The sequence below is a fragment of the Acyrthosiphon pisum genome, chromosome A1, assembly GCF_005508785.2.
Source record: "Acyrthosiphon pisum isolate AL4f chromosome A1, pea_aphid_22Mar2018_4r6ur, whole genome shotgun sequence".
In the NCBI taxonomy this organism is placed as follows: Eukaryota; Metazoa; Arthropoda; class Insecta; order Hemiptera; family Aphididae; genus Acyrthosiphon; species Acyrthosiphon pisum.
In genome coordinates this window covers 126885701-126900612 of record NC_042494.1, presented here as the reverse complement: position 1 = coordinate 126900612, position 14912 = coordinate 126885701, and the positions used below count along the sequence as shown (strand labels likewise).

At 29.1% G+C, this 14912-nt stretch overlaps 1 protein-coding gene across 5 annotated transcripts in view; it reads left to right on the top strand.

Moving 5' to 3' along the window:
* LOC100166077 (voltage-dependent T-type calcium channel subunit alpha-1H) overlaps nt 1-14912 on the top strand; it is a 459662-nt gene that overhangs the window by 234040 nt on the left and 210710 nt on the right. For all 5 annotated transcript variants that reach the window (XM_029488267.1, XM_029488266.1, XM_016804685.2 and 2 more), the window contains exons 3-6: nt 3399-3510; nt 3598-3731; nt 3977-4074; nt 13386-13557. In XM_029488267.1, coding sequence (XP_029344127.1) covers nt 3399-3510; nt 3598-3731; nt 3977-4074; nt 13386-13557 — 516 coding nt within the window. The remainder of the gene's footprint in view (nt 1-3398; nt 3511-3597; nt 3732-3976; nt 4075-13385; nt 13558-14912) is intronic.

Genomic DNA, 14912 nt, shown 5'->3' with positions numbered 1-14912 from the left:
AAGTCTCCAGTCTATAGAATAACATTATTATACATTTTTATTAGGTATTTAATGCTATAATACCTAATTATATTAGTTGTATAATATAAATATATATAATAATTAATGATATATTATTATATTTAAACAAGAATAAATTTACATCAAAGTGGATATCTCATTATTTTCCCTTCATGCTCATGTTTTAATCTTTATTGAATTTTTTCCGCATGTGAAAACATTCAAACTTTATATTTTGTTTAGATTTAAGTTTAAAAATTAAATTGCTTTGATTTAGTTTTGAAAGGACAACAACATGTTCTCAGAGGATTCAAACATATTTTATGCTTGAAAACACTGACACAGCGTCTAAATTAATTTTTCTTATTTTCACGTAAAATGTTTTTTTCCTTTTAGCATATATATATATCGAATTTTGAACGTTTTTTCATGTTTTCTAATAGGTATCTGCCAAAATATAATAACTGATTAAAAGCGTTTTTCACAAAACTTTCAAACAATAGTTGCAAATCTTAAATTTAATGAAGAATATTAGCGTATCAATAATTCACAAAAAACCCAATAAGGTAGCGTTTATACCATTATTATTTTATGTTACATACTGATACAATATCCATTAATTAATTATTTTTGATTTTGAATCAAAATGTTTGTAGGTTTCAGAGGTTGGTAGCTAAAAGCCACGTAATCAAACGTGAGCAGGTACGAGTAAAATTATTTGTTCAAGTGCTGTGCCGACGCACATTTTAATTTGTATTTCAAACAAATGTGCCGGAAATATGTTTTATCTGTATCGTCTAGATTTTGTACGAAAACAATTTTTGGAAACGTGTTGTAATAAATGATTTCAATTATGACATTTTTGAATATCATCAAATAACAAAACTGTTTTACTCGTTAATAGTAGATAATGATACTCCATAGTTAAATTTTGAGTTATATTTGGCGTGTAATTTCTAATTATGCCTACTTAATATGGTTTTTTTCAATAAACTAGCTTATCTATTCGAGGGGTAATGTCTCATTTAATGAGCCATTTGTTGTATAACTCTTACGAAAATTATCGATTATAATAATACAACTAATAATATACTAAATATGTCGAAACCATGTATTTTATTATTTTTATATTCTTTACTTAGACGTTATACACGAATACCTTGCAAATTTTCCTCTTTCTTTTTTATCAACATGCACACGACCATATTGTATTGATACGCGATAACCGACATCCTGTTGATGCCGTTACCGATAAAACCGCCATTAGTCTCGTTTAAACCAATACCGACAACGGGGAGACAGCATATTATCTGATTAAAGAAGAAACGTTGAAATATATTAGTTACAACATGTTTGACATATTTCCAGTTCGTAACGAGCAGTGAAAAATGTATAATGTATGAAAAATAAAATAAAGATAACAACGTCTTAGAACCAACTTAGAAGTCGTTACTTATTTTTATTCATTTATTGGAATATAATAGTATAGACGCCAAAAACGGCGGCAGTTAACAATCTGATAAATAAATGCAATGCAGTTAAAAACTTTAGAAAAACAATAATTGTAGAAGTTTAGGGGGCAAACTTGAAAAAATAATATGTCCATTATTACCATTAGTTGTTTATGTTTAGCTATATTATATTACAAATAATGCTAAACACCGAAACATATATTGAATAAAAAATATAAATAAACTAAGAAATGTTTTATTTTATGTTGATTATACTGTATACAACTACAACTGGTAATGTGAACGTATTTTACGTAGTTAGGTTAGGTGGTTGGATAAGTATATGTAGTATACATAGCATTAACGCAGTTCTTCATATTTTATTAAAAGCATAATATTCGTATTATTCACATGTATTCGAGACTCGAGTTTACATAGGATAGAAAAAACGACCACTCATTATTTTGCGTATTTTTTTACTCAGAATATTACCATTTTCAACTATATAACACTTATACATACAATCATAGGTAAAATAGGGTTGGGGGGGGGGGGAAGTAAAGAACGCAGAAGTTTTTTTGGATTTTATCAAAATATCTTAAACCTCTCCTACAACAAAAAAATGTCCATATATTATTATGTATAAATTATGCTAATACCAAAAAGCACAGTAAAAAATTGAACCAAAATAGTGTTGATTAGTGAAAACGCTAGGCATATTTATATTGAACTAAATATTATTAATTTCAGTTGATTAACGTCTTTACATTGTACAGAAATCGTATGATATGAACTTATAAACTAATCCCAATGTACAAAAAACACTTTTAAATTAAAGCATTACGAAATTAAAATATTAAGGTGAAACTATTTACAAACCTAATATTTTTGTCTGCTGATTTTGTGATTTTGTTGCTGACAATTTTAATTGGGGGAGTGGTCTAGATGGATTGATCAGATGACATTATTGCTCTATCTCACCGACATCCAAAGGTTTTGGCTGTTTTCGTATGTCGCAGTTTGCAGTGTTGTAAAGTATTTGAGTTAATGTATTTGAGTAAAATTATTCAAATACTTTTTTCTGTATTGAATACTTTTTTAAATGCTTTTCATTTTGAAGTATTTGAATGGTATTTTACTATTGAATACTTTTTTTATTCTTTTAACAAATTCTTAATTTGTTTTTATTTATAATCCTTGTTAAATAAAAACACCATGCCATCGTGTTTATCCTTCAACTTTATAAGTTATAACAATATTATATTTTATATTTATTATTAATTATGAACAATTCGATATCGGTTTACGTCGGTTAGATAAGGCTTAATTAAATGTTTTTTCTCCAATTATCGACCAATAAGGTACTTCAGTATCAGAATAAGCTTATTAAAACAAAATATATATTATGAAATAAGCTTTTGCTTAACAGCTATTATACTTTAACTTTATATATTATTACTACCTATTTACTAAGAAAATAGTTATCAATATTATCATTATCGTTTATCGTCGATGACGATCGATGACGGTATGGGATATCTAAATACATACCTATCTATATAGTTCTAACAGATATATACCGCTGTAGAGAAAAGTTCATTGTTGAATTAAACGTACCTATGCGAGCATGATCGGATTATAACAGATTGAATAAATCGAAATCATTGTTTTGCGTTAAAGTCTCTACTAAAACTGTAAAATATTGAAAAAATATGCGTTTATATTTAAGGTCAATAGTACATTTTTGAAGTGCTCAAAATGTTTGATGGTTCAACCATAAAAAATTCTCCGAAAATGTTTTTGAAATCATAATATGTTGAATAATAATAATAAACCTATTGAAAAAATACATGCTTATATATATATATATATATATATTATAACATGTTGTTTAAATTGTGTATAAACGTCTTGAAAACATTTTTTCCTTAACCAACCCTTATACACGTGGTTCGAGAGAGCAAGCATGCTGGTCATACTACTGAACTGTGTTACCTTGGGCATGTATCAACCATGCGTCGACGATCAATGCATATCCAGAAGATGCAGAATTCTACAAGTAATGAGATATATTTTTAATTATATAAATGTTTACTGTAATGTATGTGGCGTGACTCTAATGCACGGTAATAACGAATGCTTACAGGTGTTCGACGACTTCATATTCGCATTTTTTTCGCTGGAAATGATCGTGAAAATGATCGCCATGGGAGCGTACGGCCCCTGCACATACCTCGCAGACTCCTGGAACAGATTAGATTTTTTCATCGTCATCGCAGGGTACGAAACGATTTTAAAATACGTTAATAAACTGTTATCATTTTACTGTTTTATTTCGTACCGTAATTACAATATATCATCCGCGCTCGTAATTAATGGGTAATGGGTTACCCTAAACATGCGCGTTTTAAAATTCCCGTTGATCACGCGGATTAAGCGTCGTCGTTTCGCTATTTACCGCATGATATAATGTGTTGTTGAATTTTTTTTGTTGTTATTAAAATTTTTATTCTCTCGCTTTTCAGTGCTTTGGAGTACTGTTTGAACGTGGAGAACATAAATTTCTCTGCTATACGAACAATAAGGGTGCTGAGGCCGCTTAGAGCCATCAACCGAATTCCAAGTGAGTAGAATTTAGTTTTCACATTTTAAATCGTCCAAGTATGTGTGTACGCGTGAATCATTGGCAACGGTCTAATACAATAAATTATTACGGGCGTAATAAATTATTTATTATATTAGGTGTGCAAACACATTTATAAATTTATAATGTGCACGACAAAGAGTCTGTATACTGGTAACAAAATATGATGCAGATTAACTCATAATATTATTATTCTCGTCGGATTTCTCTTTTTGACGGATTCCGTTGCCATAGCATCGATCACATGACGCGTTTTGTGCAGTAAAAATATATTTGGGTTATCGAAATTCAATATGGGGATTCGGCTATATAAATAATCTCTACGGTGGCATGTTTTATGAGTATATACTGAAAATTAATCAAGCAAGAAGACAGACCGTCGTTCGGTTGTGACGTAAAAATAAAATAATAATTTCACGTCAGCCATTTAGTTCACCAAATTTATAAAATATCACAGTTGAAAATTGTTGACATAAACCTTAGATTTTAAAATATTTACGACATTATGGTTTATTACATAATAGGCACATATATAGACAAAATATACCGTATCAAAAATCGAAATATATGAGTGTTGTAGTACAACTGAGGAAAATATGTTACAAATGTATAGACATTTTTATTCTGAAATATTCAAACAGGTAATACATAATAATATTGTTATAAATGTACAATGTTAACAAGACTAAAACTTCGAAATGGAAAATAAAATGTTTAAATTCTGTATATTAATCTAAAATCAATATATTAACGGCAGACCATAATGTTCAAAAGCGCAAAAAGGATAGTAAAAATATATCGATCTATTGTCAGAAAACGTAGATAATGTTTAGCCAAACGAAAACAAAAAGACCTTTGTTTACATACTAAATGTTTATTGCCACTACTCAAGGAAACCCTCAATAAACGGCATTTTTTTTATATATATATTTGTATTAAAATACTTAATTTTTTTTTAACATTTTATTGGCATAGATATTTGTGGTTGAAGCCTTATTGACTACCTACCTACTGTCATAATATGTTGGTCGTATTAAGTACCTTATTGGGACTTTTATTGGACTCATAAATAAAGTGTCTTCTTTTATATATTTTACAATAAATAAAGTAAAGTCCTATTAAAGTGACTTTCAAACATGGGTTTTAACAACTTGATTAATGAGTACTAATATTTTCCCGCTAAAAAACAAAATATTGCTACATTTTAAAAAATTCTAATTATGGCATATCTTATTTAAACTTATTCAACAATTTTCTGGTTCTTCATATTAAATAAAATTGTTTAAATTTAACTTAAGCCGTTTTATTAGGCATCCGTCAAAACAAAATGATTCTGTGTGTCACATTATTATTCATTAGGGTAGATTATATTTCCATCTACGAACCAAGTCGATTTTAACAAATTTAAGTTAAAAAACAACAATAATATTGTCCATCTAAATTTTTAAATAGATATATCATTTGACAAATTGTAGAATTGTTTTTTTTTTTAATTTTATGACGTCGAACCCAGCTGTACGAAAATTTCAAATAAAAATAAAATGTCTTCAATATTACATAATATATTATGTAATATGCAACAAAACATATTAGAAAGTACTTTTTTTTAAATACAATTTGTAATGTTTATTTGTTTGTTTTTATATCTCACAAAATAATCGTTCGACTATCTATAACATGCAAAAAGTTAGTGTTTGTAGAGCTTGAACGAAGCGAGAAATCAGCAAACGCTTTTTTTTTTGCTTGAAAACTGTTTTTTTTTTTTATTTCTTTAAACATCGTTTATGGGATGTAATCATGCTCCAATTCTTTCTTACGTTAAGTAAAAATATCGAAAAATTAAAATTTGTTTTCAACAGAAATATACATGTACATATTGTCATACGGTCGCGAGGGTTAAGTTCCGTATCCATTATTTATAGGTTTTTTTTTATCATTTCATGTATTAATAATGATCTTATTATAGCAGTAAATCGATTGCATTTGAACTTTTGAACTTTTGTATTTTTAATTTAAACAAAAGCTAATTTATTTTATGTTTCTTGATAAAAACTACCAACATGGGGGGGGAGATTTTGATTACAATAAAATTATGTAGGTAAGTCAATATTAAAACTTAAAAACAGAAAAAAACATTTTTAATTATTTACGTTAATTTAGAAAAAAAAATGGTATGAAAACTGAAATGACACAATTTACTGAATAACTTATGCGGAGAAACTGTTTGGCTGAATTAAGACACTTATTTTGTGACAAGTATAAAATTAATATTTTTGTCATAATATTTATTATTATTGTTTTGTGCGGACGCAATATAATCTTTTGAAATTTACTTATATATAAAATCTGTAACTTTTGAGTATCTAGTAGGTATCTACTATAAGATATGATATTCTATTTGACGTTATTATGTTAAGGTTATTATTATAATCGTACTTATTTCTATAATTTACATAATATCAACAATGCAAATCTTAATACTTAATACTTTAATAGTTTATAATGTAATAATACAAAATAATATTCTGTTAGCATTAATATCATATAATATCGTTAAAATAATTGGAGAAATTGTATACCTAGTGTATATTATTATATTATGTCGAGTAGTGGTTTTTGTGTCTGGTGGTAGTTTACATACACTGTAAGGAAGATTGAGATCGTATCTATAATCGCTCGAGTTTAATGCAAAGTTCGTTACTATATAAGACGAATACATTTTCAAAATAATTAATTCTTTATTATTGTCATGAATAATTTAAAATCCTGCACCGAGGTTAGCGAATAAACACTCATCGGCACTATACGCACTAGTTTCGTAAATTGTTTCTTCGATGTATTATACGATGTTACAATATAATATAGGAAACTTTGATAGATTATTGTGCCGATGAACAACGTCGTTATATTAATAACCCATTCAGCACGAACCTGTACACTGTTGTAAAGTTAGTTGTAGCTAACTAACTTCATTGTAACCTATTCCGGATATTATTTTCGTTTTGTACCGATATATAATTGGCATAAAAAGAAAGTAATTATTGACAACATTTTTGTCTACTGATCCTCACTTTTGTGTAGATAAATTATTACCCTTTAAGTCCCGGACATGTATTGTTCCCAACCTACACACGTATAATGTCGTATATTGTGTAAATTAATAATATTAATGATACCTTGCTCGAGTGTAGACTATTATAAATGAATAACAAACACACTACGGAATTCCTCGTTTAGTTTTTAAAAGGAGACAATAATATGGCGTTTGAATATAAAATATGGAAAAACAATTACAACTCTGGAAAAACAAAAAGTACCCATGTAATTATTCTGAAGAAATACAAAGTAAACTTTTAACAATATAAAATAAGCAGTTTTTTATTATTTTTATTTTTGATATAATTTATTACTCACCCTACCTATGACTGCGAGAAATGGGTCTGAAATCTCCATCTCATTTTATTTTATTCTATACATTTTCGAAACGCTGAACCAAACATTTTTGTTGGTAAGTTTTCAATAAATACAATAATAGAAAATATGAAGATCAGGATTTTGAAAGGCGTGAAAATATATTTACAAATATGACGTGGCTTAGTAGGGAACTACCTGCCTACTATAAAATAAAATTCTGTTTCAGTGCTGAGATTCACATTTAATAAAATACCGATATTATATCGTTCATAACTTTTTACGTTTTAACATTTCCAACGAATAAAAAAATCATATCAAATGAATAAACTTTATCCATCGACATATTAAGTTTGGAGTATTTTAATATCGACCAATTGTTTTGAAGTACCATAAAGGCAATGTCAAAGTGGTGTCGAATGTGCAATAATACTAAATAACACTAATCCGAGACGACCTCTGCACAGATTCATGATCTTGGTGATATATTATATATATACTGCCATATAATATGTATGACTCTGAAGTTGAGTATATTTCAGTGCATATCTTTTTCTTTTGTCTAATATAGTAATGTCGTATAATCTTCGGTTTTTTTGATAACTCGACGAACTATGATATATTTTTAGATGGAACATATTTTTATATTCAGCAGTTATGTTGCCTTAAAAAAATATCGATTAAGTCAAAAATAACTAATCCATCTAGAATGTCTTTGAAACACATAATTTCACATTTGCGAGTGGAAATTCAGTAACTTTTGTATATTTACGTCACATTTAAAGACAATTTTAGCCATTAATTTGCCAAACACAGAACGATTGGAAACAGTTTCTGATTTGTCAATAAATAATAATTTAAAAGTATTAAACTTATTTTACAATCAATACATATTTTTGAACTATAGTACGCTTTACACTGGGCTACGACTTATCTTGGAGCCTATAACATGTTACAAGACTAGATTGCAAAATATTTCGTAACTTAATATAATGATCGTGCTCAAATCAAGTCCAACTACTTAGTGGTGTGATCTCGTATATTTGTTGGTGTTGTGCGTATAAGAAATGATACAATATGCCATGCTCAGCTTGTTTTAGTGGACTAACAGATAACATAAGAACCAGACCTAATTCACTAAAAGCACTTAGGTATGTAGAAAATAAATGACTGAGCCTTAAAAGTAGACTTAGGAAAAGGACATAATCAATTACCAAAGGAACTATGTTCAACGACGTTTTCTTCATTTAGTGGTGTGTAGGTGGTACCTATTTATTTCATGTCATATAATATGTTCATTTGGAGTAAGATGTTGTCAGAAAAATTGTGGCTGTACAAAATGACGAAAAAAATGAAAAATGCCATTTCGAATCATGAGTGGTTGAAATTTGAAATAATAGTGGTAATTATATTAAATGTTCCATGAAAAAAAAAATACAAAACCAATTTATACCAATATAGTATTTTAGTATTTTGTACTAAATCGTATTCGTTTTTTTTTTGTTCAATTAATGTGTGCCTATTGATACAATAGAATAATCTTATGAATCAAATTGGATCTTAAAATATTAAATTGTTATATAAAAAAAAAAAAATGATAATAAAACACATTATAGGTACCAACTAAGTATATACAATTGAATTTGCTTACGTCCATATTATAATAACGATGATAAAAATTCATATACCTACCTAATAGTAATGTTTTTGAACGTGTCATAGATCATTTAATAGAAACTTACTTCAACTCTTTATAGACCTAAATTACAACAGTGCAACGGATCATAAATCTTGAACAACTTGAATTCGATACCTAAATTGTGTCTTTCTACTGACTTTCCGAACAATTTTCTTCGCAGACAACCTACACAAGTTGTTAAAACTTGGAATGCCATTCTGAGCAACATTCGCAGTTATCTGTCTACGTTAACTCCGCTAACAACATTTTAAAGCATTTCCAGTCGCATTTATAACACACAATTTAACTCAACAGCAGTTTTCGTGGTATTGCACAGGTATCTATATAGTATATAGGTATATTCAAAAAACCGTGTACGAAATGGGATCAAAAAGTTTGTGGGTGTGTTTCCGAAGAAGTGATGTCGTCGTGACGGCAAACTATATGCGTCTATATAGTGTTAATGATATGGAAGAATATACAAAAATAGTCAATAATGTCTAACGTCTTTATATATAAATAGAACGAAAATAGTTTGAAAATTTCGTATCCTTAGACATAATGCTTATGTAAATATTTGATGAACATTTCATGTCCCCACAGTTATTTACTATTGTATCACAACGAATAAATTAAATCGATTTTGTAAAAAAAAAACTGTCGTTGCGTAAATATATATCCGTTTTCCGTAATTTGTTTTCGTTTCAACTCACGCAAAAGCCAAAATAATGTAACATTTCGAATACACGTATAAACTGTGTATATTAATTGCTATTGCCTTCAGGGTGTATCAATTCTATACAATTTGAAAATTATATTTTATATTTTAGTTGCTACCATAATTGTAATACTTCTCCCAACAATCTACTGCCAGATACCTATTTTCCATGGTTGATGGGTGTATTATATCATTAAAAATGACATCACAGCAAAATCTCACACGTCTCGCCGACGTGTAGAATATTCATATTTTTTTTATTCGAAAGAAAAGAACTTTTTCAGATAGGATTGAGGCGAATTTTCATTGTAGGTACTTTGAGTAGAGTTAGAAAAATACGTTAAAATAAAACAAATATTGTGCACTATTAAAATGCCTATTTTAGCTTCCATAATTATAATTTTGAAAATCGGGATTCGATCCGACCGAATCTGCAAAATTTTCTCTTCTTTTAAATAATCAAACAAAGTTAACGAAATCCGATTTTTTTTTACAGGGCGTGAGAGTTTTTCCTGTAAGAAGTGTGTTTTTGTGCTAAAAACGCATCAGCTCCAAAGCCTTCAATTACACTTTATATAATATTATTATAACATTTTAATATCGAAAATAACGCTATTTAATTCTTAATATTATTTATACAATAAAATACATCCATCCGGCATGTTCTTTTTCAAGACTCGTTTGATTTTTTAGTGTCCTCTGAAAACAATAAATAAAGATAATGTTCGACGATTCCATAATAAATCAGTATGGGATCACCGCCGATCATCTGCGTTCTCAGTGGATTCAAGGAATTTCGATATCCTCTGGCTTATATAAGACACGTTTAAAACGCGACCGTCCTAAATACGCGTATTTTGACATTCACGTAATATTATAATTCATTTGAAGTTTCAGTATAATGGTTTCAGACTAAAATTAGCTGCAGTATAAACGCTGTAATAACCGCATCGTCTCTATGCCTACTGAAATTTATGCATTGCACACGAACCACCTCCCAGACGAGCTCTAACATTACATTAAAGAACAACTGCAGACGATGGCTTTCTGTCGGACTTTATGCAGGAGGCGGAAATTATGCGGAACAAAGACTGTTCCCGTGGGCTGAAAGGACTGTGAAGGCAACTCGCTAATAAAACGTTATAATAATATAATATTACTATAAAGGCAGTGCGCGCAGTTTCGAGTTACACGAAGATGTTAGGAAATTATTGCATTGCATTATTCACAAGGTAGATACTAATAATAATAATAAAAAAGAATGATTGATTACATAACCAACCGTTGGCCGGGCAATGATTAATTCGCGTTACGGTTTTGACATCGTTTTAAAGAATATAATATTATTATTATAATAACGAAATAGATTATAATATTATTATAATATTAAAGTAAAAGTATGTTTGATTTGGGTACTCGGAACGAGTGTTTAATCATATCGTATTATATTATGGGTGGGCACTATTCAATTCTATTTATTCGAATATTAAAAAAGTCAATAAAGTGTTAAATTAATATAAAATATTTATAAAATATTAGAACTGAACTAAAGTGTAAAAATATTAATTCGATGTTATAATGTAATTAATTTAAGTTCAATAGCAATCGGAATCTAAATTGCCCTTTGTTTTTGCATTAATCATAATATTATCAAATGTTCCAAACAACAATATCGTAATTAATTTGCATTTATAGATCGAAGAATTCGAAATGATTGTGTCGTGTCTAATTTACAAATATACCGCACCGATAAATTCTAACTTTGCTCCTATTTACACTATTTCCGAGTAATCGATTTGGCCTTTTTTATTTTTCCGATTGAAACTTCGCAGCGATAATTAATACATTTTTAACTGTCAACATTTTTTAATTGTCAGCATTTAACAGATTGTAATATTATTATAGTACAGTTTGAAAATTGAAATCAAATTTATTTAATTATTCCTTCAAAATATATAATTTGAGCATCATTTTATATATTATAAGATAAGTTTAATTACTTTTACCATCGGTTAAAAAACATAGTATATTTGATAAATAATATTAAGTTGATAAGACCTAATAGGTGAATTTTATTATAAACTATTGTTAAACCCTATTAGTTTCTATACTTATAGCTTAGCTTAGAAAGAAAATAATAATTTGTTATACTTAGACGGAGTTCAGTTTAGTTATAATATGTCACTGTTACCCGCATATAATAATATATTAAAATTAAGTGTGTGGTACAATCCATAGTTATACTACTTTGCTAATCATTGTTTGTTTATTAATTTATGATTATATTTATACCTGTAATTTTCATTGTGTATGGAAAATAATAATTTAGGTAAGTTATAGTAAAATGTCTGAAATAATTTTTATATAAATAAATAGCTTGAAAAGGTCCATATAACATTATAATATCATGACAATTATACCATAGTATATAAAAAAAAAATGCTAATATAAATATTTGGTGAATATTTTGCAAGTACCCAATACTACCTAACCTAACGTGCAGCTATTGCTTATTGAATAACAACAAAATAACAAAATCGATTTTGTCGTAAACTGGTGTTTCGTAAAGAATTTCGTTTTTTCCGTAATCTGTTTTCCCCCCCCGATAATTTTGAAAAGGACTGGGAATTTAATTTAATCTAAGTACAGACTAGATATAATTTGAAACCAGAAACCACACTTAATATTGAAACAGTTTTGTGCATTGGGCTAGAAAAAGTGTCTTTAGAGACAAAAACACAAATCATTGTAAAACCAACAGATTCGTATCTCCGCTCGACGTCCAAATATTATTAAATAATGTCGTTAAAACAACTAGAATTTTACTTATACATTCTTATATTCTTATATTTTTATATTTAACGGTTTACAATTGTTTATTTGTAATAGTTATAGTAATATAAAGTTAATGTTGACCTTGATACATTTCTAATGCGATCAAAGCCGACGCGGTCCGATAGACACGACCATTATTGTTGCCATTTTTGTAACACAATAATATGTGTATCCAACTCTTTTCACATGATTTGCATCGAAAAACATTTTATATTATAATCATTTATTGATATCGCTAGAATTGACGATCCTTTGGATGTTCGACTGACCGCTTATACATTTGAATAAAGTTTATGACGGAGGCGTTTTGATTAACATACTACTGTTGATGACAAAATACTAATTTATCGTCGATTAATTCAGTGGAGTCTCAATAACTCGAATCTCGAGGGACATAAAAATAAATTCGATTAATGTATATGTTTCGAGTTCAACCTCTCAAACACCAGTTAAAAACACTTCGAGGGGTGGTAAGAAAAAAGTTAGAGTTATCGAGGTTTTCGAATTTTCGAGACTCGACTGTAATAAATAATAATAATAATTATAATAATAATAATATTGAGCCCAATTATAGTCGTAAGTCGTAACCTGCACAATTTGCGTACGTCCATTGCTGAAACCTGTCCGTTTGTATTTGCATTGTTACAGGTATGCGCATATTGGTCATGTTGCTTTTGGACACTTTGCCGATGTTGGGTAATGTGCTGCTGTTGTGTTTCTTCGTGTTCTTCATATTTGGCATCATAGGAGTGCAGCTGTGGGAAGGCATACTTCGACAAAGGTGTTTCTTGAAGCCGCTGCCAAACGTCACTTATCCCAAGTAAGACAGACTATATAATAATTATAATATATTAACTATCTATTATAACGTTTACCTACGGGATAACGCTTATTAAACAATCCGTTTCGTTATAGTGCACCTAGTCAGTAATTGATGTAAATTCCGTGTTAGGCAGTTGTTGGTTATGGACATTTTTTAAATTTATTTCACATTCGACGAATTGCACCTTATAATAATATATATCCCAAAATAATTATATTTTATACAATTATTTATATCAAAAAAGATCTACCTAGGTAGGTTATATTTTAAAATCGTGATTTCTTTCCAATGTTTTTTTTTTTATTTGTATCTGCAGGTTGTAGACGTGTATCAAATAGCTATAAAATCTTTTGGTACATTTATAATAAATAATAATATCATGTTATGAAATGTTATTTAATAACATTTTGATTGTTTATAATATTTTTTTTTTCATTTACAATTTTTTTTTTTTTATTAATGAGTAAAAGACAATCTACAATCTATACAACAAATGTGCACATTAATTAGATGAGATAAAAGAATACAAAACAAGTAACTATGAATATTATGATTTGGGGAATTACCCAGTGGTAACACCCAGCACGTGAATAAACATTTTAATAGTAACAGATTATTGTTATCTTATATTTACTATCTCCAAGTGGAGTGTAAATGTGTGATAAATTATAATGAGCAGTAATTTGGTGTGACGGAGATAATTATGGAGAAAGAATACCTGTAGCAATCAGTGAATTTAAGTACAGAGGAGATGAGGGGATTGATTAGTGAGCTCAAATTAGAAATGAAACTAGAAAAAATTTCGCCAACTTGATTGGGATGTGGACTTTGATTTCTGGTGGCTTCTGCTTATGATTTGTGTGTGGTTTGATGAGGATTGGAAATCGGGCCTTTCCGAGGGACTCTCGGATAGGCTTTTTTGAAAGCGGCCTTGAATGCCGGGCAGCCCTTGTAATTTGTGGTGTGGTCCTTGGAGCACAAGGCGCATTTTGCAGGACTGCTGCGGTCTTTGGTGTAGTCTTCCGTGTGATGGTCTTCCCCGCATTTGACGCATCTTGGATGGTGATGGCAATTTTTTTTCGTGTGTCCATAATCTTGACAATTGTGACATTGATGAGGACCTCTTTTTTTGATGTGTGGTTTCTCGATAGAAAATTTTGTATTGAGAAGCGAAGAGATGCCCAGAATGTCGTTGTTATTGTCTTGAGGTTTAACCTCTACAAAGAATAGAGGAAGGGGGCTTTTATCTTTGTTTTTGACGTTGTGAACAAATTTGACACTGTGACCTAATTCAGCCAACGCGTTAATTATATCGGGCACTAACGTGGAGTGGTGCAGGTTTCTTAGGACAC